Source organism: Trichomycterus rosablanca, chromosome 2, assembly GCF_030014385.1.
Source record: "Trichomycterus rosablanca isolate fTriRos1 chromosome 2, fTriRos1.hap1, whole genome shotgun sequence".
NCBI lineage: Eukaryota > Metazoa > Chordata > Actinopteri > Siluriformes > Trichomycteridae > Trichomycterus > Trichomycterus rosablanca.
In genome coordinates, this window is record NC_085989.1 from 27,420,026 (window position 1) to 27,444,677 (window position 24,652).

A 24,652-nucleotide genomic window follows, 5' to 3' on the forward strand; every position below is an offset into this window, starting at 1 on the left:
TTTACAAGTTGTGTTTAATGCCATATTTGGTTAAGGGGCTGAACTGTTGTCGAATTTCACAATTAAAGGTAAGTTAACATCATAAATATATACAGACAGAACTAACCTTTAAACATAAAGGTTTGATGAAGACAATTACTCAAAAATGGTGCTAGTTGTAAGTAGTAAAAGTAAAGGTAATCAGAAATAACTATTGTCCATGTCAAAAAACCTTCCATCAATGGACACTCAGTGATGAACCAGCTAAGGTTTGTGAAAGACTCTAGTCCAATTACGACTGGACTTGAGTAGAGTCCGATAACTCCTCAGTTCAACACCTGGTCATCTAATGGTTAAACTAAGACCTGAAGAGGCCTAGTGCGAGTGTAGTGAACTTAAGTGAATTGACCGTCTCCGGCTGTGCTTGTGTTGTCATGTTTTACTCTGAGCTTGTGTGCGATTAAAAGTAACGTTCACGTTAAACCCGACTTAAGTGTTTGGACTGTTTAATTATTTACATTATTTTACATGGTGTCAGAAGTGACTAGGACTGTCTGCTAACGAATATGGCCAAGTTTAATCCTCCAGAAAACTTCGCTTTCAGCCGTCATAAGGAATGAGCTGATTGGAGAGATTTCAACGGTTCCGTTTAGCAACAAAGCTGCACAATTAGGACGGCGAAGTGCAGGTCAGTTCGTTGATTTATGCCATGGGCAATGAGGCTGAAAACATCTTCAAGTCGTTCACGTTTTAAGCAGATGGGGATGATAAGAAATTCGATGTTGTGTTAAGAAAATACGACGAATATTTCTACCCCAAACGGAATAAGATTCATGAGCGCGCTGTGTTTTATCAAAGGGTACAGCGGCCAGGTGAACAGGCAGAGAACTTTATAAGAGCCCTTTTTGAACTTTCTGAACATTGTGAGTTCGGGGTTAATAGAGAAGAACACATTCGCGACCGCATTGTCATAGGAATTATTGATAAGGACTTGTCACGTAAACTGCAGTTAATGGCGGACCTCACATTAGCTCAAACTGTTCAGACAGTTCGTCAGTCCGAGGAGGTGACGTCACAAGTTCATCAGCAGGGAGAGGTGTGCGCCGCAGTGCAGGAAATCTCTAAAGGTAAACTGGCAAGCAGCACAAAACCTAAATGGGTGTTTGGAAAGCCCAAGTACAGGGATGAAACAAATCCAAAATGCGGGAGATGTGGAAAAATAAAACATAAACAACAGGAAAGGTGTCCTGCGATAAAGTCAACCTGCAACAAATGCAAAAAGGTGGGTCACTGGGAAAAGATGTGTCATTCTAAGTCTGTTAGTGAAGTGACCGAGACAGTGCCACAGACTCCATACTTCCTAGGTGCGGTTACAAATACCGGCAGTGATGAGGAGCAATGGACAGTTAAAATTTAAATTGGCAAAACTCCAGTGACATTTAAAATTGACACAGGTGCTGATATAAATGTTATGTGTGAAGAGACATTCCACATGTTGACCCCCAAACAACAATTAGAACATTCAAACATCACCCTGTGCAGCCCTGTGCAGCCCTGGCGGCCCAATGTACTGTTTGGGTAAATTTCAGGCCAGTACCACTTACAAGTGTAAGAAATATTCATTTCCTGTGTATGTCATAAGCAATCAAAATGGCAACAATCTGCTGAGCCGTGCCACAGCATCAGACATGGGACGCATTGATAGAATACATGCTGTTTTTGGTGAGCATGGGCTTCTTAAAACTGAACCAGTGAAGATCCAGTTAAGAGAAAATGTCCAACCCTATGCTGTCTCTTCAGCTCGTAGAGTGCCTTTACCCCTCATGCAGAAGGTAAAAGAGGAGCTGCAGCGAATAGTAGAGAACGGTGTAATTGAGCCGGTGACAGAACCAACAGACTGGTGTGCACCCATGGTGCCAGTTCCTAAACGCAATGGAAGTGTGCGAATCTGCGTGGATTTAAAGAAACTAAATGAGGCGGTAAAGAGAGAAAGGTACGTCCTGCCTACAGCTGAAGAAATCTTGGCAAAACTGAGTGGTGCAACCATGTTTACATCATTATATGCAGCATCTGGCTTTTGGCAGATACCTCTACATCCAGAAAGCAGCAGGCTTACGACATTTATAACGCCATTCGGAAGATATTTTTTTAAACGTCTTCCATTTGGTATCACTAGTGCGCCAGAAATCTTTCAGCGGAAGATGACTGAAACACTTCAGGACTTAGAGGGAGTTTCTGTATTCATGGGTGATGTACTTGTCTTTGCCAGCAGTTTGGAGCAGCATGACCAGTGCCTTAGTAAGTTGTTGGAGAGAATTGAAATGGCAGGTTTGAAACTTAACAAAGAGAAGTGTGTGATGAGACAGAGCCAACTACACTTCCTTGGCCAGATAGTTGATGAGTCAGGGGTGAGACCAGATCCTGAAAAGGTACGAGCCATTCGTGAACTCTCACCGCCACTGAATGTTCAAGAACTGAGACGGATTCTTGGCATGTTCACGTACCTGGGGAAGTATATTCCTAATCTGTCAACAGTGTGCCAACCATTACATGAGCTGCTCAAATCTAAGACTGTTTGGACATGGGACCATCCGCATCAGGCAGCATTTCAAAACATCAAAGAGCTGCTGTCTGCTGCTCCAGTCCTGAAATTTTACGATGTAAGGAGACCTACTGCAGTGTCAGCTGATGCCAGCAGTTTTGGACTAGGTGGAGTACTGTTGCAGCTGCATGATAAAGAGTGGAAGCCAGTGGCATATTGTTCACGTCGCTTGCCCAAATCGAAAAAGAGTGTCTTGCCAGCGTTTGGGCTTGTGAAAATTTTGAGAAATACCTGGTTGGTTTAGACACTTTCAAATTGGTCACTGACCACAAGCCTTTAGTGCCCTTGATGAATAAAAAGGACTTGGATAATGTTCCTCTGAGGTGCCAGCGACTCCTCATGAGGCTCATGAGATTCAAGCCAACTGCTGAATATGCTCCAGGCAAAACCATGGTTGTTGCAGACACCCTGTCCCGAAGCCCTCTTCCAAACATGGACGAGAAAACAGAAACTCACTCTGATGTGCATTGCTACATTGCAGCAGTCATGGACTGCATGCCAGCGACATCCCAAAGGCTGGAGACCATCAGAAAAGCTACTGCATCTGACAACAACCTGCAAATGGTCCGGCAGTACATCCAGACTGGGTGGCCAGCACACATGAGAGATGTTCCAGCAGCTATCAGAGACTTCTTTCCAATTCAGAATGAACTGTCAGTGCATAGTAGTATTGTTACCAGAGGCAACCGTATGAGTATTCCAGAGTCTTTGAAAGCAGAAATTCTAGAAAGAATACATGATGGACACCAGGGTTTGACCAAATGCAGAGAGCGGGCCAATACATCAGTATGGTGGCCTGGAATCTCAGCAGCGATAAAACAGAAAGTTGAGTCCTGTCAGTTCTGCCAAGAGGTAAAACGAACACAGACAAGGGAACCTCTTCTTTCAACAGCACTGCCAGATAGGCCATGGAAAAGACTGGCAGTAGATTTATGTGAACACAACAAAATCAACTACCTCGTTGTGTCCGATTACTTTTCAAGGTTTCTAGAAATAGTTCACCTACCAACTACAACTGCCTCACAAGTTATTGTAAAAATGAAAGCACTCTTCGCAAGATTTGGGTGCCCAGATGAGGTGGTTTCAGACAACGGGCCCCAGTTTGCGAGTGTGGACTTCCTGGAGTTTGCAAAAGAATTTGATTTCCAAAACATCACCTCCAGTCCACATAATCCCCAAGGCAACGGGCAGGCGGAACGAGGAGTTCAGATAGCAAAGAGAATTCTAAAGCAAAAGGATCCAATGCTTGCACTCATGTGTTACAGGGCTACACCATGTTCCACCACGGGAGTGAGTCCAGTCGAGCTCCTCATGGGCCGTAGAATTAAAACTACACTTCCTACACTTCAAGCAAATCTGCAACCCTGTTGGCCAAACCTAAAAGACATCCAAAGCAAAGATGCCATGGAAAAGCAGAAACAAGCTTTCTATTACAATCGTCGCCATGGAGCAAAGCCCCTTCCACCACTGCATCCAGGCGATACTGTTCTCACAAAATTGGACCACCAGAAAGTATGGGAAACACCTGCATAACAGGACAGCATAACACCACGATCGTATGTCATTGAAACCCAACAGGGGACCACATTGCGACGCAATCGTCGTCATCTACAGCAGATTCCTGTGTCTTCTGGAATCAGAGACAGTGTGGTAGCCGAGGGACAGCAACACAGCACAGTTGTGCAAGATCCTGTGCCGGCAACCAACTCTGATACTAATGTACAGACCCCTGGTATAATAACAACAGAGACACAAAAGGGTCCTCTATTCACTAGGTCTGGTAGGCTATGTAAGCCCGTGGACAGACTAAACCTCTGAACTTGTTCTCAAAATAACCTCTAAAATAGTTTTGTGAACACGAGAATATGAGAGCAAGAAGTTCTGTATTTAAAAAAAAAAAAAAAAAAAAAAAAAAAAGGGAGATGTCATGTAATGCGATTTACATAAATATTGTCTGGCCCTTTAAGAGTGGTAACTGTTCTATGCTAGGGCATAGGGAGCGAGTGTAGTGAACTTAAGTGAATTGACCGTCTCCGGCTGTGCTCATGTTGTCATGTTTTACTCTGAGCTTGTGTGCGATTAAAAGTAACGTTCACGTTAAACCCGACTTAAGTGTTTGGACTGTTTAATTATTTACATTATTTTACAACGGATACCAGCCTTGTAGCCTTGTTTGCTAACCCTATTAACACAAAAGCACAAATACATCTATCATGGTATTAATAAATGCAAAATTTTAAAAATAAGTATTTACCCGGCCCGAAAGTGACATACTTAAAGACTGCACTGGTCATATTTAATTGTTGTTTTTATAGCTTATGTATAAAAATACAAGAAAAAAAGTTGGTGAAACAAGGCTAACTAAGCAAATCAGCAAATACATCTGAAAAAAACATTAAGCCGAAGTGGCTTGTTTACATTTCTTCTGATGCTCACATAATAGACATGCTTCCAAGCAGTTTTACTTCACAACGTTTTTACTGTCTAAAATACATACAGACAGACCTAACCTTTAAACATAAAGGTTTGATGAAGACAGTTACTCAAAATTGTGCTAGTTGTAAATAGTTTGTTTGTTTATTAGGATTTTAACGTCATGTTTTACACTTTGGATACATTCATGACAGGAACAATAGTTACTCATTACACACAAGATTCTATCGAACGCAGTCATGGACAATTTAGTGTCTCCAATTTACCTCACTTGCATGTCTTTGGACTGTGGGAGGAAAACGGAGCACCCGGAGGAAACCCACGCAGACACAGGGAGAACATGCAAACTCCACACAGAAAGGACTTGGACCACCCCACCTGGGGATCGAACCCAGGACCTTCTTGCTGTGAGGCGACAGTGCTACCCACTTAGCCACTGTGCCGCCCAGTTGTAAGTAGTAAAAGTAAAGGAAATCAGAAATAAATACTGTCCATGTCAAAAACCTTTCATCAATGGACACTCAGTGATGAACCAGCAAAGGTTTGTAAAAGATCATAATGATTGGACTAGAGTAGAGTTTAATAACTCCTTAGCTTAGCTCAAAACCTGATCATCTAATAGGCCTATACACCATAGTGTTTTTAATGATGATCTGGGGGGCCTCAGCAAAGCTGGAATTTTGCACTGGTCTATCAATAAGGTCTCTCTCTCTCTCTCTCTCTCTCTCTCTCTCTCTCTCTCTCTCTCTCTCTCTCTCTCTCTATATATATATATACAGTGTATCACAAAAGTGAGTACACCCCTCACATTTCTGCAAATATTTTATTATATCTTTTCATGGGACAACACTATAGACATGAAACTTGGATATAACTTAGAGTAGTCAGTGTACAACTTGTATAGCAGTGTAGATTTACTGTCTTCTGAAAATAACTCAACACACAGCCATTAATGTCTAAATAGCTGGCAACATAAGTGAGTACACCCCACAGTGAACATGTCCAAATTGTGCCCAAAGTGTTAATATTTTGTGTGACCACCATTATTATCCAGCACTGCCTTAACCCTCCTGGGCATGGAATTCACCAGAGCTGCACAGGTTGCTACTGGAATCCTCTTTCACTCCTCCATGATGACATCACGGAGCTGGTGGATGTTAGACACCTTGAACTCCTCCACCTTCCACTTGAGGATGCGCCACAGGTGCTCAATTGAGTTTAGTCCATCACCTTTACCTTTAGCTTCCTCAGCAAGGCAGTTGTCATCTTGGAGGTTGTGTTTGGGGTCGTTATCCTGTTGGAAAACTCAGTTTCAGCCCAGTTTTCGAAGGGAGGGGATCATGCTCTGTTTCAGAATGTCACAGTACATGTTGGAATTCATGTTTCCCTCAATGAACTGCAGCTCCCCAGTGCCAGCAACACTCATGCAGCCCAAGACCATGATGCTACCACCACCATGCTTGACTGTAGGCAAGATACAGTTGTCTTGGTACTTCTCACCAGGGCGCCGCCACACATGCTGGACACCATCTGAGCCAAACAAGTTTATCTTGGTCTCGTCAGACCACAGGGCATTCCAGTAATCCATGTTCTTGGACTGCTTGTCTTCAGCAAACTGTTTGCGGGCTTTCTTGTGCGTCAGCTTCCTTCTGGGATGACGACCATGCAGACCGAGTTGATGCAGTGTGCGGCGTATGGTCTGAGCACTGACAGGCTGACCTCCCACGTCTTCAACATCTGCAGCAATGCTGGCAGCACTCATGTGTCTATTTTTTAAAGCCAACCTCTGGATATGACGTCGAACACGTGGACTCAACTTCTTTGGTCGACCCTGGCGAAGCCTGTTCCGAGTGGAACCTGTCCTGGAAAACCGCTGTATGAGTTCTTTGCCATGAGGTGCCATGTTGAATATCCAGTGGCCAGTATGAGAGAATTGTACCCAAAACACCAAATTTAACAGCCCTGCTCCCCATTTACACCTGGGACCTTGACACATGACACCAGGGAGGGACAACGACACATTTGGGCACAATTTGGACATGTTCGCTGTGGGGTGTACTCACTTATGTTGCCAGCTATTTAGACATTAATGGCTGTGTGTTGAGTTATTTTCAGAAGACAGTAAATCTACACTGCTATACAAGCTGTACACTGACTATTCTAAGTTATATCCAAGTTTCATGTCTATAGTGTTGTCCCATGAAAAGATGTAATGAAATATTTGCAGAAATGTGAGGGGTGTACTCACTTTTGTGACACACTGTATATATACATAAATACCATCTGGGCAACACAGACTTTCAACTCCCTCCACAAATTTTCTATGGGGTTGAGGTCTGGAGACTGGCTAGGCCACTCCAGGACCTTGAAATGCTTTTTACAGAGCCACTCCTTCGTTGCCCGAGCGGTGTGTTTGGGATCATTGTCATGCTGGAAGACCCAGCCACGTTCCATCTTCAATGCTCTCACTGATGGAAGGAGGTTTTGGCTTAAAATCTCACGATACATGGCCCCGTTCATTCTTCCCTTAACACGGCTCAGTCGTCCTGTCCCCTTTGCAGAAAAACAGCCCCAAAGCATGATGTTTCCACCCCCATGCTTCACAGTAGGTATGGTGTTCTTGGGATGCAACTCAGCATTCTTCTTCCTTCAAACACGAGTTGAGTTTTTACCAAAAAGTTCCATTTTGGTTTCATCTGACCACATGATATTCTCCCAATCCTCTTCTGGATCATCCATATGCTCTCTGACAAACTTCAGACGGGCCTGGACATGTACTGGCTTAAGCAGGGGGACACGCCTGGCACTGCAGGATTTGAGTCCCTCTCGGTGTAGTGTGTTACTGATGGTAGCCTTTGTTACTTTGGTCCCAGCTCTCTGCAGGTCATTCATCAGGTCCCTCCGTGTAGTTCTGGGATTTTTGCTCACCGTTCTCATGATCATTTTGACCCCACGGGATGAGATCTTGACCCCAAGGGAGATTATCAATGGTCTTGTATGTCTTCCATTTTCTTACAATTGCTCCCACAGTTGATTTATTCACACCAACCTGCTTGCCTATTGTAGATTCACTCTTCCCAGCCTGGTGCAGGTCTACAATTTTCTTCCTGGTGTCCTTCGACAGCTCTTTGGTCTTGGCCATGGTTGAGTTTGGAGTCTGACTGTTTGAGGCTGTGGACAGGTGTCTTTTATACAGTCAAACAGGTGCCATTAATACAGGTAACGAGTGGAGGACAGAAGAGCTTCTTAAAGAAGAAGTTACAGGTCTGTGAGAGCCAGAAATCTTGCTTGTTTGTGGGTGACCAAATACTTATTTCCACCATAATTTACAAAACAATTCTTTAAAAATCCTACAATGTGATTTCCTGGATTTTTTTTTCTCATTTTGTCTCTCATAGTTGAAGAGTACCTGTGATGAAAATTACAGACCTCTCTCATCTTTCTAAGTAGGAGAACTTGCACAATCAGTGGCTGACTAAATACTTTTTGGCCCCACTGTATAAATATTAGGGCTGTCGTTAATCGCGATTAAAAAAATTAATTGAGATAAAAATGGTTAGATTAAATATTTTAATTTGGCTGTTTGTGCCACATACATGTGTGTCTCTGTGGTAATGAACTGTATTTCAAATGAATTAGAATGTAAAGCGCATGAACTGTACACGGAACTTTACAAACACTGCTGTTAAATGGATCACAATGGACTGTATAAAGCAGGCAGGTCCGCGATCGGGTTTTATACGGCCCGCATCTTCTGTCTTAAATTGTTCAAACAGAAAAAGTAAATTATCGTCGCTGTCCGATGAAAAACTACTTGTAGCGGTTTGATGAAAAGATGAATGAAATCACGCAATCTCTGTAACGAGTATTTCCATTGGCTGCTAGAGCTGTCCATCAAAACCGCATATCTCCGCCTTCTCCCCCTCCGGTAAGAAGTGAAACTCTGTGTGATGTTTCATCTCTACAGTTTATTCAGGTTATGCTATCACATGGTTATAAACATGATTTATATTTGTGATGTTTGTAGTTTTTTAAAAACACATTTGTATCTGATATTTATATGGACTAAGCGTTTACATGGACTGTATTAATTAACACTTTTTTTTTAAAGCTACAGTCAATAACTTATATATAATGTCTGGTAACTTGACTGTTTCAGGTATTTATAGGTGTTTAAATGGTAATTTAGAACAGTATTTCCCAGTCTTGTTTCTGCACATTACAGTAATAAAAGGTTTTCTTAATAGATCTATGAAATAATCATATCTGTGTTTTGATGCTTTATGCCTAATATTAGATCAAAATATTTTGAAAAGCATGATTTCTGAGTCATCCAGAAAACTTAAGCAAAATGTCAAGTATTGTTTAATATGAATTTCCTTTTTTTCTTTTTTTTTTTGTAGTTCTGTATGCCAGGAAATACTCCAAAGGTAGCCATGCATATTTTATTGTTTAAAATAATGTCATCAGGGACTGCTGGCCCTCAGGCACTTTCACATTATCAAATCTGGCCCTCTTCGAAAAAAGTTTGGACACCACTGGTATAAACGCTTTAACACAGCTAACGATGTGGGCCTACATGACATTATACAAGATGCACAGGGACGTAACGGGAAGGGGGGGGGGGGGGGGGGGGTTTGAGGGTACGGTTGGTGCACCTGTTTTCAGTGTCAGGGTTATGAACAGGAAAAGATCCTCACATTTGTCAGATAATGTGCTTTCTAAAATGAATTTAGAATGAATAATTTTATCATATTTTATGAATGTTTGTATTGGTAAACATGTTCTTGCAATAAAAATGTTCATAACTGTTCAAATTTTGCTTAATTATTAGTTTGCAATTAATTGAGATTAATCGCGATTAATTTTGTTCTTTAATCGCGATTAAAAAAATTTCGAGTTTGCTGGCCAATTATGAACAGGGATACCATGGTCCTTAAACCAGGTACTGGTAGCTTTGGCACTGTGTGCAGGTGCCAAGTCCTGTTGGAAAATGAAATCTGCATTTCCATAAAGTTGGTCAGCAGCAGGAAGCATGAAGTGCTCTAAAACTTCCTGGTAGACGGCTGCGTTGACCTTGGACCTCAGAAAACACAGTGGACTAACACCAGCAGATGACATGGCACTCCAAACCATCACTGACTGTGAAAACTTTACACTGGACCTTAAGCAATGTGGATTCTGTGCCTCTCCTCTCTTCCTCTAGACTCTGGGACCTTGATTTCCAAAGGTAATGCAAAATTTACTTTCATCAGGGAACATAACTTTGGACCACTCAGCAGTCCTTTTTGTCTTTAGCCCAGGCGAGACGCTTCTGACGCTGTCTCTTGTTCAAGAGTAGCTGAAACCCATGTCTTGCATACGTCTGTGCGTGGTGGTTCTTGAAGCACTGACTCCAGCTGCAGTCCACTCTTTGTGAATCTTCCCCACATTTTTAAATGGGTTTTGTTTCACAATCCTCTCCAGGGTGCGGTTATCCCTATTGCTTGTACACTTTTTTCTACCACATCTTTTCCTTCCCTTCGCCTCTCTATTAATGTGCTTGGACACAGAGCTCTGTGAACAGCCAGCCTCTTTAGCAATGACCTTTTGTGTCTTGCCCTCCTTGTGCAAGGTGTCAATGGTCGTCTTTTGGACAACTGTCAAGTCAGCAGTCTTCCCCATGATTGTGTAGCCTACAGAACTAGACTGAGAGACCATTTAAAGGCCTTTGCAGGTGTTTTGAGTTAATTAGCTGATTAGAGTGTGGCACCAGGTGTCTTCAATATTGTACCTTGTCACAATATTCTAATTTTCTGAGATACTGAATTTGGGGTTTTCATTAGTTGTCAGTTATAATCATCAACATTAAAAAAAATAAACATTTGAAATATATCAGTCTGTGTGTAATGAATGAATATAATATACAAGTTTCACTTTTTGAATGGAATTACTGAAATAAATCAACTTTTTCATGATATTCTAATTTTATGACCAGCACCAGTATATACAGTATATACCAGTATACCAAGCTTTATTGGTATATTCGTATTGCCAAAGCTCAGTTACAGAGGAAAAAAAATAACAACAGGAAAGTACAAATAGTTACTGTCTACAACTACGAACATGGCAGATTCACTTGCTATATGGTTATTATTTGGTGAGAATGGTTGTGGGGGAAAAACAAAACAAATCTGCTGCTGTATTTCTCCCTGTAACCGCTAGAGGCTAGATTGTACTTGTAAGTGGCTTATTTTTTCTTTTCTTTTAAAATTAATAAAGTGGATTAAACCCTCCCTTACCACAGGTATTTAAGTAAACGTTCAGGTGTATAATTTGTTGTACTGTATTATTTTAGAAAGCATGGTGGTGCACCTGCTGGTGTTGTGTTTATGCCTTGCATCCGGTGACAGTGTTACAATCGTGAATGGGTGAATAAATGTGTCTAAGTATCTGATGTCTTGTAGCCCTGGACATGTAAATTTACTCTGGCATGTTTTCAGTTGTATTTTGTGAAAAAGCTTGTGGAGTAAAACCTTGCGGAAGCATGTCCTAAATGTAAGCAGCAGAAGAAATGTAAACTAACCACCATAAACACAAGGCATAAACACAACACTAGCAGCTTTTTAGTTTACATTTTGAGTCTTAAAATTGTATAGATTTTTTAATGTTACAATAAGGACAGTACATGATAAATAATAAATGTACAGCATATAAACTAGAGAAAAACAAACCTTCTCAAAACAGGGTCACACCATGTCGTTCATGCAAACTCCACTTTTGCATGGCACTCCTGTTTTTTTCTAAACGTTTATAAACACATTTACAGAAACTGGCCTGATTTTTCGAAACACAAACTGAAAAGAGTTAACTACTTTGTCAGAACTCCACAAATCTCTTGCAAAATTATACATCACACTTAAAACCATGTTCTCTCCTCTCAAAACTGATTCCTTCCACCAAAACAATACACACAGCTTTTATATGCTTTATCACATCAAATATAATAAACTTGTGATAACTTTAAAACACTACCATCTAAAGTGTTCATGTATCTTTTGGTTCTATGAGGCCATGTTAGAAAATCAAATATAAATACAAACATGTGGAAATAAGTTTTTTGTCCCAAATCATCATTTACAGTACTACATGTACATGTTCCCTATTATATGTTGTATGTTGCAAAAATGTTGCTAAGAAATACTTGTTACTGCAATGTGTTCAGCTGAGCAGGAAATGATTTCAAAATGCATTTTTCCCTCTGTGTTCTTTTTGCTCCATCTTCTTGCCTAACATCTGTGTAAATCACGTGAGGTCTCTTTTATACTGTGACAAATGACTGAAGTGTTCTTGCAATTGAGTTTGCACACGTGAGTTTGCAACATAAGCAAGACTAATTGGTAATCATGGTGTTGTATTTTAAAGACCAGTGTTTCTAAGTGACCAATATGAGTTGTGCTTACAGTTTAGCAGTTTGGAGTATTGTTGTTGATACATGAAATTCAAGTTTCAGAATTGTGTGCATAGTCTTTTGTGTGTGTAAATTGGGGGAAACTGTAAATGCACTTTTTTCCACAATCCTAAAGTCTGAATTGAACATTTGTATATTAAAATTAAATTTACAGACCGTTGGCTTTACATGACATTCTTGGTATTCCTCCCAGGGTATTGTACTTTTTCTCATAGGAGAGACAGTATTTTCAATTCCTCCCTAAACCAAAGCTGACAAAATATACTTGCAGTAAACCAGTCACAGAGATAATACTTTTTGTTTTTAAATGTTTGTCATTAAATTAGCTTTTTGATGCCACTTTGGACTTGCTTTACCTCACTGACCATCCTAGCTGTAAAACCCTGGTGTACATGTGTTTTTGTTTTCTTGCCTTAAGTAACTCTTATTTTCCATCCCAGATTTGCTTGATTTTACTGCATTAAAGGAGCCAATCCACATGGTGCATACTTTTTTGTTTATCCTTTTTCAATTGTGGTTTGTTTACATATTTTGGAAAGCATGTTCAAAATTTATGCACAAGTGAAGCTGGTCACAGACACCCCACACCCAAACATCAAAATCCTAACAACTGGTAACAGGTTGGTCTCCCTTTGATGCTGAAACAACCTCAACTCTTCTGGGAAGACTTTACACTCACAGACCTTTCCTAGAATGTAGTGTAATGTAATGCTTACATTACATGTAATGACCTAGCTCACTCTCGATATGCTAATTCATAGTAAAGGTGTTGGATATGGTTGCAGTCAAGATTCCACCTAACTGCAGGTTATTTGTTTTATTTACATTATTACACTAAACCATGTCTGTTCCAAAACTGTGTAACAGCATTGTATACTGTAAAATTTAATTCTTACTTTACTGAACTCAGACACCCAGTCAATACAAAAAACAGCATCAGATCATTATTCTGTATATGACAAATCTAAATGTATACGCCTACCAATGATGAAGTGTGAGTCATCACTCCAGAAGTGGTTTCCACTCTTCTTAAATCCAATGCTTTTAATTAATTGCATGTGGTGGTCTTAAACATGTGAGCGGCTGCTCAGCCACAGAAGTCAGATTCATTGGGCATCAGATAAAGTTGTGCTGAAGTGATTTCTAGAGTTAAGTTATGCTTTATATGGCTTTGCAACCAAGCTGCTGTTGCACTATTTAATTGTAACAGCACTTACAATTGACTGTGAACATCCTACAGGGGTGCAAATTTTAAATTACTTGACAAAGTGCCAACCATCAGATCATTTATGTTCAGTAACCACTTTTTATTCATTCATTATAATAAACCACTTTCTTCTGTTTAGGATTGGGTTAGGTACATAGCTAGTTCTGGAGCACAATGGAAATCTTTTTAAAAACAGACACAGTGAAAGTTGATCGTTTTCACGTACTGCATTTAAAGGGGGAAGGGGTATGGATGCCATTCCATGCAAATCCCACATTTGACTACATTTGCTAGCTTCAAGCAGGGTTGGAACACTAACTCTCTTAACTCACTGCATGGAGACATGGCAAATTCAACATTTATCATAATATCAAACAATCAAATAAAGTGGACTTTGTTAGTAGTTTAAGTTATAGTTTAATAGTTTAAATTAGTGTCACTCTAGGTTCTTGCTATTTTCATCTATCTTTTCACTGGATACTGCAGTTTCCCAAAAACAGAAGGTGAATTGTTTACTTTAGACCACATCTAGTCAGTGGGCAAGTAAATGTTTGTAAGTGTTTTGATGCGCCAAACAGGCATCCAGCTTGTATTCCTGCCTTGTGCTATAGCATTTTTTTGCGAAGCAGCAGACCCACCTTGTCCCAAAGTTAAATGTTTTTTAATGCAATCTGTCAAAATAGATGTTGTTAGATCTTTGGTATGATCAGTATTTCTGCTTTTCTCACCACTTTTGAGCTGAGAATGCAGTTCTGAAAGTTGTTTTGGCTAAGTTTTGCTCTTGTTGATCAAAACTAGCCTTCTCTCTAAAATGTTCTCATGTAGTTTAGCCTAAACACACACACTCTCTCTCTCACACACACACACTTTTCTGGTCTTTATAAAAACTGTTTTCTTTTAATAAACTAAGGCATCCATACTTTGACTTGGTGTCTGGTCTGGGTGCTTTCCTCATACGAGATTCAACGAATGATTCTTCTCCTGGTTAAGTTCTAGTCTAGTTTAAGGGACAGGACTGAGTGAATTTGAGAAACTACCTAACAAATGATAACAAAAAATACCAACAGATAGTAGTAATTCAAAATAAAATTTTCTTGAATGCATGTTTCACTAATGTTATTTTAGTTCTGTATGCAGCATTTTACTTTTGTTTGTTGCTTACTAATCACTTAAGTTTTAGATACAATGTATTGCATAGCAATACAACAATAATCCCACACAAACAACAGAAAGTAAAGACAAACACATTCATGTATTAATTGCACAAACTTTAATAGCTTCTGCACAATGAGCAGAATTTTCAATTGTTGACCAAATAAAAATAACTAAAGACAGTAAGACAAATATTCCATATGGACTGAGTGATACAAGAGAAGTTTAGGAGACTTGGTCAGAAGTATGGATAGGTAAAAGCATGTGATAAAGCAGAGTTTGTCTATCAAAATGTCTACTGAGCATTGTAAAACAACTAAATAGCCATCAAGTGAGGAGCTAGATTTAACATTGAGTTGTTATCGATTGGAATTCTTAAACTCTGTGGAAATAATATGCAGTTTTGACAAAAAAACATCACAATTCACGTTCTTAATAGAAGGTCCTATACTTACTGTACCTTATTTTCAGCCATATAATGGACTGCTTGTTTACAATGCTGTATGGAATGTGTTGTATGCAATAAAATACAGTATGAAATTGAAAAGAAAAAAAGTTTGATCCTTTTATCCTTTAGCTTCAGTGTTAAGAGCAACAACAATTCTGTCTGAATGCAATTCTTGTATTTGGTCCTATTTTTTCATAACACAAATCTCTGTCATAATTATACCACAAATATTAATAGTCACCATCAATGTCTGAAGTGTTGGCATTGTTTTTTTCAGGAAAAAGACATACATGTGCTTCAGAAATGAATTGCATATATAGAACAGAACTTACTAAGACTCCCTCACCCCAAAAACTGCCTCCTGACTGTATGACAAAAAGGATAAAAAAGCAACAATTCTTATAAGACAAAAATAAGGCAAAATAACACTATATCTGGAGACAATATTTGCATTATTATTTTGGCTGTTCACATTTTATTTATTTTTTTACTCTGATGGAATGATTAAAAGTAGCAAAACAACTTGATTGTTGGCAACTAGTGTGGAAGTGCTATCTATCAGTTTTAAACAAAAAAGGTTTTTTTATATGCCACAAAGTAAACAGACATCTCATTGGCTGAAGGAAGATGCAGCCATACCTGGGACTGGCCGAAAAAGAGTGTGAACACAGTTGGCATTTCAGTTTTCTTATGATTGGCTGCTAGATCAATCAGTCAGGTAAGCATTGGTAAGAGGGGTGGTCTCCTACAGGAGGGGCTTTTATCAGGCAATCTCAGTTGCTGTAGTGACCAGTTTCTTGCCATCCCATACAGTTTTAAATTGTTCAGGAACTGGCATCTCAATCTGGAGATAGGAGAAAAAGCAAAATAAGTTTTATTTTACACATGCACATTCATACATTGTTTATTGGGTATATAGTTTGGAGTTTCACACTGCATATGAAATCAGTTTCTTCGAAAACAGTTCAGTTTTCTCTTTAAATAATGCACACATAATTGGTATGTGGTGAGTATGATGCTTCATAGAAACATTAATACAAAATACTTCTACAGGAGTGTATACTACCATTAGCTTATTATAAGTCAGTCATGTCATGTTTAAACCATACAGCTAAAAGCAATATTTCCTACAAAAAGAGAAATATTATTCATACTTCTAACATGACTTCTTTTTCTGTGATGAACCTGAAATGTTTTCCATCTGGCACTCGGGTGGCGCAGCGGGATATTCCGCTAGCACACCAGCGGACCGTGTCTGCTGGGTGGGGAAATGACCGAACCAGTGGGTGGGGTCTTTAAACACTGTGCAAGGACACTGGTTAGCAGACCAAGGTGCCTGTGCAGAAGCACAGATGTAAAAGAAGAGGTTCGCTAGAACTGCACACGTGTTGGAAGGCACATGAGCAGCAATATACCCTCCTCGAACGCAATCAGGGATCCACAGCAGCGGAAGACAAATTGACTACGCTATGAGAAAATGCATAAAATAAATAGGAAAACAATTTTTTCCATCACTTACAAAGTCTCCATCTTTGCCAGGCACCAGCACGTTCATCTCTGAGCTCTTGGCACTGACTACCTCGCATGACAGAGAGTCCTTACTCAGGTACACATGGCAACCATCAGTCTTGTTTATGGAAATGGTTGGAATTTTGCCCAGCACCTGAATACACAAGAAAAGATTTATTAATGCAAAACAAAAAAAAACTATGATTCCAAACTGTCTAAAAAAATATAAAAAAATGATAAAAGCATGAGCAGACATGAACAGAGTACTGAACTGCGCTGTGGACCTTTTAACAACTTAAGAGAACATCCTCACTGACTTTAAAGTACCCACTATGTAGCTTTAAAATACAACATACAAGCACCAATAGTTGCACAATGTTCTTATAGAAGGTGTGCGTAGTGTATAATCCACTGAGGATCCATTTGTGCATGGGAGAAAAATAGCACAGTGTGATGCTAATAAAAACAAAAAGAGTGATGTGTAAATCCATTTTCTTGATTGGTCAAGCCTTGATCCTTTGCCATAAAATGCATCAGCAAGTAATCCAAGCCTTTAAAAAGTGCATATCGAATCATTCAGGGGACCTAAAAAATCCTAATGGATATCAATACAAGGGCTTGGGAATACATCAAGTGATGTCAAACTATTTTATTGTTGTATTCACAAAGGCAAATTATAACTGTCATGAACAGCAAGTCATATAATCAATGATGACCAAAACGGCCACCAACTTCCCAAAATCTGCCCCCCTGACAATAAAAATAAAACAATCTATACAACATTCAGATTCACATTTTAAAATGCTTACAAGTAGCAAAACAACCCGATTGTTGGCAACTAAGTGCTATCTAACATTATTAAATAAATTAACACATTTTATAAGCCACAAAATAAGCAGCCATTTCACTGGCTGAAAAAGATATACGCACCTTTAATTGGCCGATAGACAGTGTGGATACAGTTTGCATGGAGCCACTACTGTTAGCTTGAGCTTAGCTAAAATGGACTGATGCACAACAAAAACATTTATGGGACTTTGCCAAGTAAACTTTCAGAACCACTGGGGTCCAAAAAGATATATCATGTATCAGTATGCCACATTCTGCACAACAGCATGGCAGTGAAATTAGAAAGTGCAGTAGCTTGCATAAGAGAAAAGTGGCTTTAAAAAGTGTTTGTCTCCACATGATTACTAAGTGTTGTTAAAAACAATTGTAATTACTGGTAAACCTTTTCCCCTACCAATTTTTGGAACAAGGTATCAAAATTGGAATGAGTATACATTTACATAAAATCAATAAAATTAATTACTATGTAAAACTATGCTATTTTATTGTTATTAATACTTTGCCTTGCTGTATTTGTAGGTATTTCCAATAATGTTTTTTTTGTGTGTGTGGTTGAGGGAGGATTAAGAGTTTGGGCATGTTTCTACTTGTATAGCCAGAAACCTACATTTTACTTTAAGACCATAATTGACAAATTGCCCTTTCCACCAATGTTAGACTGTGTACAATGTGTAATCATTCCTCTCTAAATATCAGAACCTAAAACATCTGTTTATAGAACTAAACATTCTAAAGCTAAATTAACAATTGCTATAATTTCAACAGAAAAAAACTAAAACAACATTTATACTGAATATAACTGATGCACTAGAAAACTTACCTGAACCTTAATATCTCTGCTGTTGATCACCTCAACAATGCCCACAACATCATCGAAAACAAGTCCCAGTTTCTTACAGTTATCTGCAGAGACAGTAACATGCTAATATGAAACAAATGTATATTTCTGTGCTACACATTCCTAACCAACCCTTAAAAAACATCCATGTTCAGTTCAGGAAGTCATGTTTCCATACCTACAGTGATTGAGTTGATCTTTCCCTTTACTTGCAAAGTGCTGTTGTTGCACTTGAAGGCATACACCACCTGCTTAAGCTCTGTATCACTGATCACAAGACCCTGAGCACCCTCCTGGTTCTCCTGTTGGTTACAAATAAAACAAAAATAGACTGAATTAAAATAGAAACAAGAAACAGGGGATTTATCAATTACAAATTACACTTATTTTAACTTACCACTCGCCATTTTTTGCCCTCCAGCTCCAGGACTGCAGGCTGAGCGCGGGCAGGGGCAGCTGGCCGGGTGGATGAGAAGGGTTTGGGGCCTGTTTGTACAGGGGCTGCCTGAGACCTTAATGCCGGATTCTTGTGGGTCTTCTGGTTATCACCCACATGCTTTAACCCTAAATGTGTTTAAGAAGGCAGGCAAATATATTTTTTTAATTATTTAAATAGTAGTTCCGCTATTGGTAAATTGTGTAAATAACATTTTCTTTTGTAAATTGTTTTTAACATGTTCTATATGTTTCTAAATGTAAAAGGTGTTTTTAAACATGGGTGCACTATTGGTACCAGACTCTAGTTTATCTAAAAACACTACTTTTAGGGGTTCACATTTAGAAAAATAGAATACAGGCAGCATGTGTGGACATAATGAACTCTCAGAGAAAAGACAAATCCACATACATGAAAGATACTAGGATTTAGTTATATGGCATAAAATGCTATTTTGAGCAAGTGAGTCAAGAACGAAAACCAACCCCATTGTAAAAAAAACTGGATTGCACACACTGTAAAATGTATACAGCTGGGATTCTCACTTATGAGTTTGTTCTTAATGGAAAAAATTGGGTCACAATAATTATTTAAATATAGTAGTAGTGAAGTACGCTAGCCCGCAACTTCTAAGATTTGGATTGGTTTGAATAGCAGGGAGCAGTATTTCTTGATGCAGTTACAAACTGTGTTAAGTGACAATGGTTTTCTTAAATAGTAGCCCATGTGGCTATATTTAGGATGAACTTGGTTTCTCATGCAATGCCATCTGAGGACTCAAAAGTCACCCACATTCAACAGTGGCTTCTGGCTTTGACATACACAGACTGAGATCTCTCCAGATTTCTTGAATATTTTCACAATATTATAAACAATAGATGGTGAAAGACTAACAAATTTGCAAGCTTGCATTGAGTAATGTTCTTTTTGAACCTTGAGCCTTACTGAAAGACCCCAGCTGTAGACCAAAAGCACACCCATTGCACCAATATGGTGTTTGTGGGTCAACTATATGCAGTAGCACACATCCTATCAAATTTAGAAACACATCCAACTAAATTTCGAAAATCAGGACTACTCTGTAATCTATGACTTTCCTATATTAGGATGATGAAAAATAGAGTACAAATAAAAGTAAAATGGAAAGGTCAGGTAAATTATAATTCTTAAAGGTTTGCATCACATTCTATAGCCATCATTGGTTGTAATAATGAATTACTCAATAGAACTTTTAGTGTACGTTTAGGAAGATGCTGATTATTCAAGTCTCAAAACAAAAGATACAGTAACATTATTGAAATCTGCACTGATACCTTTAGTAATGTCAGCTCCTTTGTTAATGGAGGCAAAAAGGGCATTGTGGCTAACTGGGCCAGAGTCTCCACCTGCTCCACTGCCCAGGTCAGCTGGGGGAGGTGGGGGGCCAGGAGGAGGAGGGGCAGCTCCACCACTTGCTGCTCCAGAGGCTGAGGCAACTGGACCCTACAATAGGCAATAAGCAAAATTTGAAAAAAAGAGTCTATAAAAGCAGACTGAGGTACATTGAAGTGCAGAGAAAAGATTCCAACTTACGCTCTTGCTCCAGGCCAGTCCAGTGGTGTGATGCTGCTTTATGTAGCCCTGCAGCTCAGTCCAGATTGACAAGTAGGCCTTAACCCAGTCCACATGAGTTTTATCCCTATAGAATAAGACACACAGCAGGTCATAAACGGTGTAGAGACTAATCTATGAAAAAGCCAAGAACCTATTTAGACAATAGTTTTCAGAATTTTTTTAAAATTCAATTACACAACAGGGTATTACTGCGCTTACTTTTCCTTGTAATCCTTGAGCACACGGTTTGTGTAGAACATTGCAGCATCCTGCATCTCTTTGACAAAAGGAACTGGTTTAGGGGCCTAATAATATAAAAGAGAGAGTTTTACAAACACCATTTATTCCTTTGTTTACAGAAAAACAACTTTAAAATCAAATGTTTCTGCTGCTAGGGTGAAACACTGAACCATTGTTAACAGACCGAAAAAAAAAACCACACGCCTTTGTATAATACACGTCCAACATGAATGAATGTTCTGTTTCAATCGTTACATATGAAATGTAATAAATGGCAGCTTGCACACTGGTGCACTTACCATGGCTACCCAGCCAAGAGCAGGCACACTCTCGCTGACGGCAGAGAGGTGGTTGAAGAGTGGAGAGGAGCGGTTCTGCTCTCGGAATGACTGCACCTGCTGAATCACTTTAGACACTGGAGCCAGTAGAGAGGTCAGGGTGGCCTACACACAACAAAAATAAAAATTCTAATAAATAACATTCAACACGATACACTTAAAGTTCATTTAAAAATAGCTGATGGGATTTAGGAGTGCTTAATATTCTATATTCAGCCAGCAGATGTTGTAACTGCACCAGTCATGGGAGAGAAACCCCAACCGGCTTAGTCCCGCCCAAATCCGAACAACAGGCCAATCGTTGTTCATGTGGCCGCTCAGCCTTAGCCGGTAGGCAGAGCTGAGATTCGATGTATTTGAGATCCCAGCTCTGGTTCCAGCGTGTGCTTTTACCGCTGCGCCACCTGAGCGGCCACCTATATTCTAACTTTAAGCTAGACCTGACCAAACTAATGTTCCTAAATTTGCTAAACTTTAGAGTAATAAGATACTGGTATACATTTTTAGAAGAGTAATCTGTCTTAAAATGTTTATTTTGTGCTTTTTTTCAATGAAATACTGTTAATTTAAAACAGCTTTATAAATCTTTGAAAATATACAATGCTTCCTAAATTGATGCCTGTGACACATTCCAAACAAATTGGGATGGGGAATGACTTAAGTTTGCGACATGATATACTGGGTACCTTCTGGTCATTTATGTGGTAAGTAGGGATCGAACAGTTATATTAAAAAAAAAAAAAAAAAAAAAAAAAAAAAAAAAAAAAAAAAAAAAAAATGTGCACTACGATCCAACAAGTCCAAACTTTCAAACTGCTCTTGGATATATTGCGTACTCTGAATTAGAGGAAAAGAACCATTTCCACCATTGCAATCAATGTATTCTATGGGGCCATGTTAGTACCCATGATACTGGTAACTTAACCATCGGTGAAGACACCATTGATACAAAGGGGTTACATTGTGTTGACGTTGCTTTGTGTAAAACACATGTTTTAACCAATTAAACCACAAGTAGAATTTTTCATTCTTCTCCAAAGGTGCTGACAATTCAGGAGCTGACTAAGTTATTGAAATGGTTGGTTATTTGATCTGATGTTATAGTTCTCTCTTCATTTATAAATATAGTACTTGGTACTATGGTGCCGTATGCTAAAGTGACTACCTGAAAGCATTGCAAAGACATTTTCATGTGAAGACACTTTTTTAATAATGTAGAAAAAGAGAACACTTACATCAGAGGGCTTCTGGGAGCAAGAAGCGGTAACCAGAAGCTGCCTCTGACTGGTGAAAGCCTGCTTCATCATTTCAGCCTGCAAAGGGAAAAAGAAAACTAAGCTTAAGCAAGCAAAAATCCACAAAATCGATAAATATGTGTAGCAGTGTTGGAGTAGGTCAGTTAGCACAGGATAACATACATGCTTCTGTACATCACCCCCGATCTTCTGACTCAGGCTGAAGTACTCTGCCATGGAGCCTGAGATCAGAGCATCAAAGGCTTTGACAAACGGTGCCACAGCTGCAGACAGAAAGCAATATGAGCATTAGCAGATCTCAGCTTAAGCCTTTCATTTACACAGTTGACTTTGCCATTTACATTGTTAACTTTAAAATAAGCCTTTTTAAAGCAAATTGGCTGGAAGAGCTTATTTGCACTCGAACAACAATGCTTGTTGTTTGCAGTATATAAGCAATAATGAATGAGTCATTTGTTCGGTTTTGTTACCTCCGGCATTTGCAGCACAGCCACCTGCCCCTCCAGTGCCGGACACGGCCTCTAGTCGGCCAACAGCAATCTCCAACCTCTGCACCAAACCTGCCAGCTCTGCCATGCCTAACTCAAAGAGACAAAGAGATAACAGATGCCTTTATTCTGCATACTGCACAAACCAAAAATTACATTATTCATGAACATCTACTGTCCTTTATTCTGTACTGAGGCTAGTTCTGGATGTTCAAGGTATATTAAAATTGTTCACCTTAAAGTTGCAGTAGACATAGCTATTATTGTTTAATATTTAACAGCACTGTAAGATGCTAATTCACACTGGAACACTAATAGAACCCAATCAAGTCAGTAGTAACAGACTTGTAACAAATTATTTTGTCCTTATCTTATACCAGCATGGATTAACACTTTATTATGAATTAAAATATTAATTCTGCATGGCTTGTGGTTCAGTATAAATACACAATTTACTTTCTGTGACATGTTTTCAACAGATTTGTAAAATTCCTAATGGTAAAACTTTTAAATGTGGAAATGTGGACTACTATTTCATTTGCATTGTCGGTCCAGTGATTTAGGAATTTGGTTTTAAATAGCATATTGTCAGTAAGTTGTGAACATGAACGCAGTACATACTAACTTTATGCAGGAATTATGACTATGGATAGCTTGTACTCATGACATTAAAATGATTTTAGGAAACTGTAGATACAATGAAGGTCACATAGTTTGAACTATGTTTGAAAATGCAGCAGAGTGTGTACAGACTTTAATGGGTGTGAGGTGGGACTTGTTATAACTTGTTTCAGGAAGCAAAAAGCATGCAAGCAGATACTCTTGGTGTCTTTATAATCAACTACTACCAGCTAAATCCTACTATGCAAAATGTTTTTTTTAATGTTCATGAATCTGTACAATTTCATCACAAATCAATAGTAATGGTGCATATGGCTTTTAGGAACTTCCAACTTGTCTGAGAGCTGTTGAAAAAGCAAGGCCTTTTCTTCACAGGTAAAGGACTTCCATTATGCAAAAGAAACCCAAACCAGCAACTGACTTTTAATTATGTCCACATGAACACCTTGGCACAGTAAAAAACAACAGGTACCCAGGTGTGCCACTAATTACCTAATTTTAATGAGGCCTGTTCTGTTCTGTGGGGAAAGACAACAACAATCATTTAAACAACTTGTTGCAAGATTAAAGTAACCTTGCTTTTTAAACACAGCAATGCAGTTCTTTCTAAACTGGTGAGACTATTATGAGTGGGTCACAGACATGCATGGTTAAAAAGTACGTTTAGTGGTGTGGACTAATCAGCATTTCAAATATTTTAAAAAACATAGTACATAGCCTTTCTTGTTTAATATTTATAAGTAGCAGCATTATTAGGCCAGTATAGAAAATATAAAACACAGTGCTAAAATTTACATTCAATACATTACAATACATCACAATTTAATAGTGATGTAATTGTAGTGTTAATGATCTATCGATGTGCATTTTGACTTTAGTACCATAATACATTTTGGAGCTGAAGAAAAACCAGTTGAGAACAACTAATTTACATGACACTGAATAGCCACTCTGACTGCTCAGGTTGGATAAAAGAACAAATTTGAATGTCAAAAGTGCCTTACCCTTTTGTCTGCAAAACTCATACTAAAATATTTTAGTTATTTCAACACTACTTGAAATAAGTAAAACTGCCCAGCATGCTTTTATAAGCAGTGGTGATTTAACTCTCTCTGAGTAGAACACACGCAAAGCACAAACACTGTTTTGGACAAAAGCAGGTCATATCTGCTTTAGATTTGGGAGAAGTAGGCCAAAGTACTTCTGTTCTTGG

At 38.9% G+C, this 24,652-nt stretch overlaps 1 protein-coding gene across 3 annotated transcripts in view; it reads right to left on the reverse strand.

Annotated features, from left to right (window-relative positions):
* Nucleotides 1–14,922: 14,922 nt before the first annotated feature.
* Nucleotides 14,923–24,652, reverse strand: part of cap1 (CAP, adenylate cyclase-associated protein 1 (yeast)) — a 43,653-nt gene continuing 33,923 nt past the window's right edge. The window contains exons 2-13 of one of the 3 annotated variants that reach the window (XM_063013361.1): nt 22,801–22,908; nt 22,493–22,593; nt 22,310–22,387; nt 21,036–21,179; nt 20,716–20,801; nt 20,476–20,581; nt 20,217–20,385; nt 18,865–19,031; nt 18,646–18,769; nt 18,450–18,532; nt 16,791–16,934; nt 14,923–16,115 (exon numbers count right to left, since the gene is read on the reverse strand). In XM_063013361.1, coding sequence (XP_062869431.1) covers nt 16,035–16,115; nt 16,791–16,934; nt 18,450–18,532; nt 18,646–18,769; nt 18,865–19,031; nt 20,217–20,385; nt 20,476–20,581; nt 20,716–20,801; nt 21,036–21,179; nt 22,310–22,387; nt 22,493–22,593; nt 22,801–22,906 — 1,389 coding nt within the window. In that variant the 5' untranslated portion in view covers nt 22,907–22,908 and the 3' untranslated portion in view covers nt 14,923–16,034. Of the gene's footprint in view, nt 16,116–16,790; nt 16,935–18,449; nt 18,533–18,645; nt 18,770–18,864; nt 19,032–20,216; nt 20,386–20,475; nt 20,582–20,715; nt 20,802–21,035; nt 21,180–22,309; nt 22,388–22,492; nt 22,594–22,800; nt 22,913–24,652 lie in introns of all 3 variants that reach the window. The other 2 variants (XM_063013370.1, XM_063013377.1) reach the window with 2 other exon arrangements.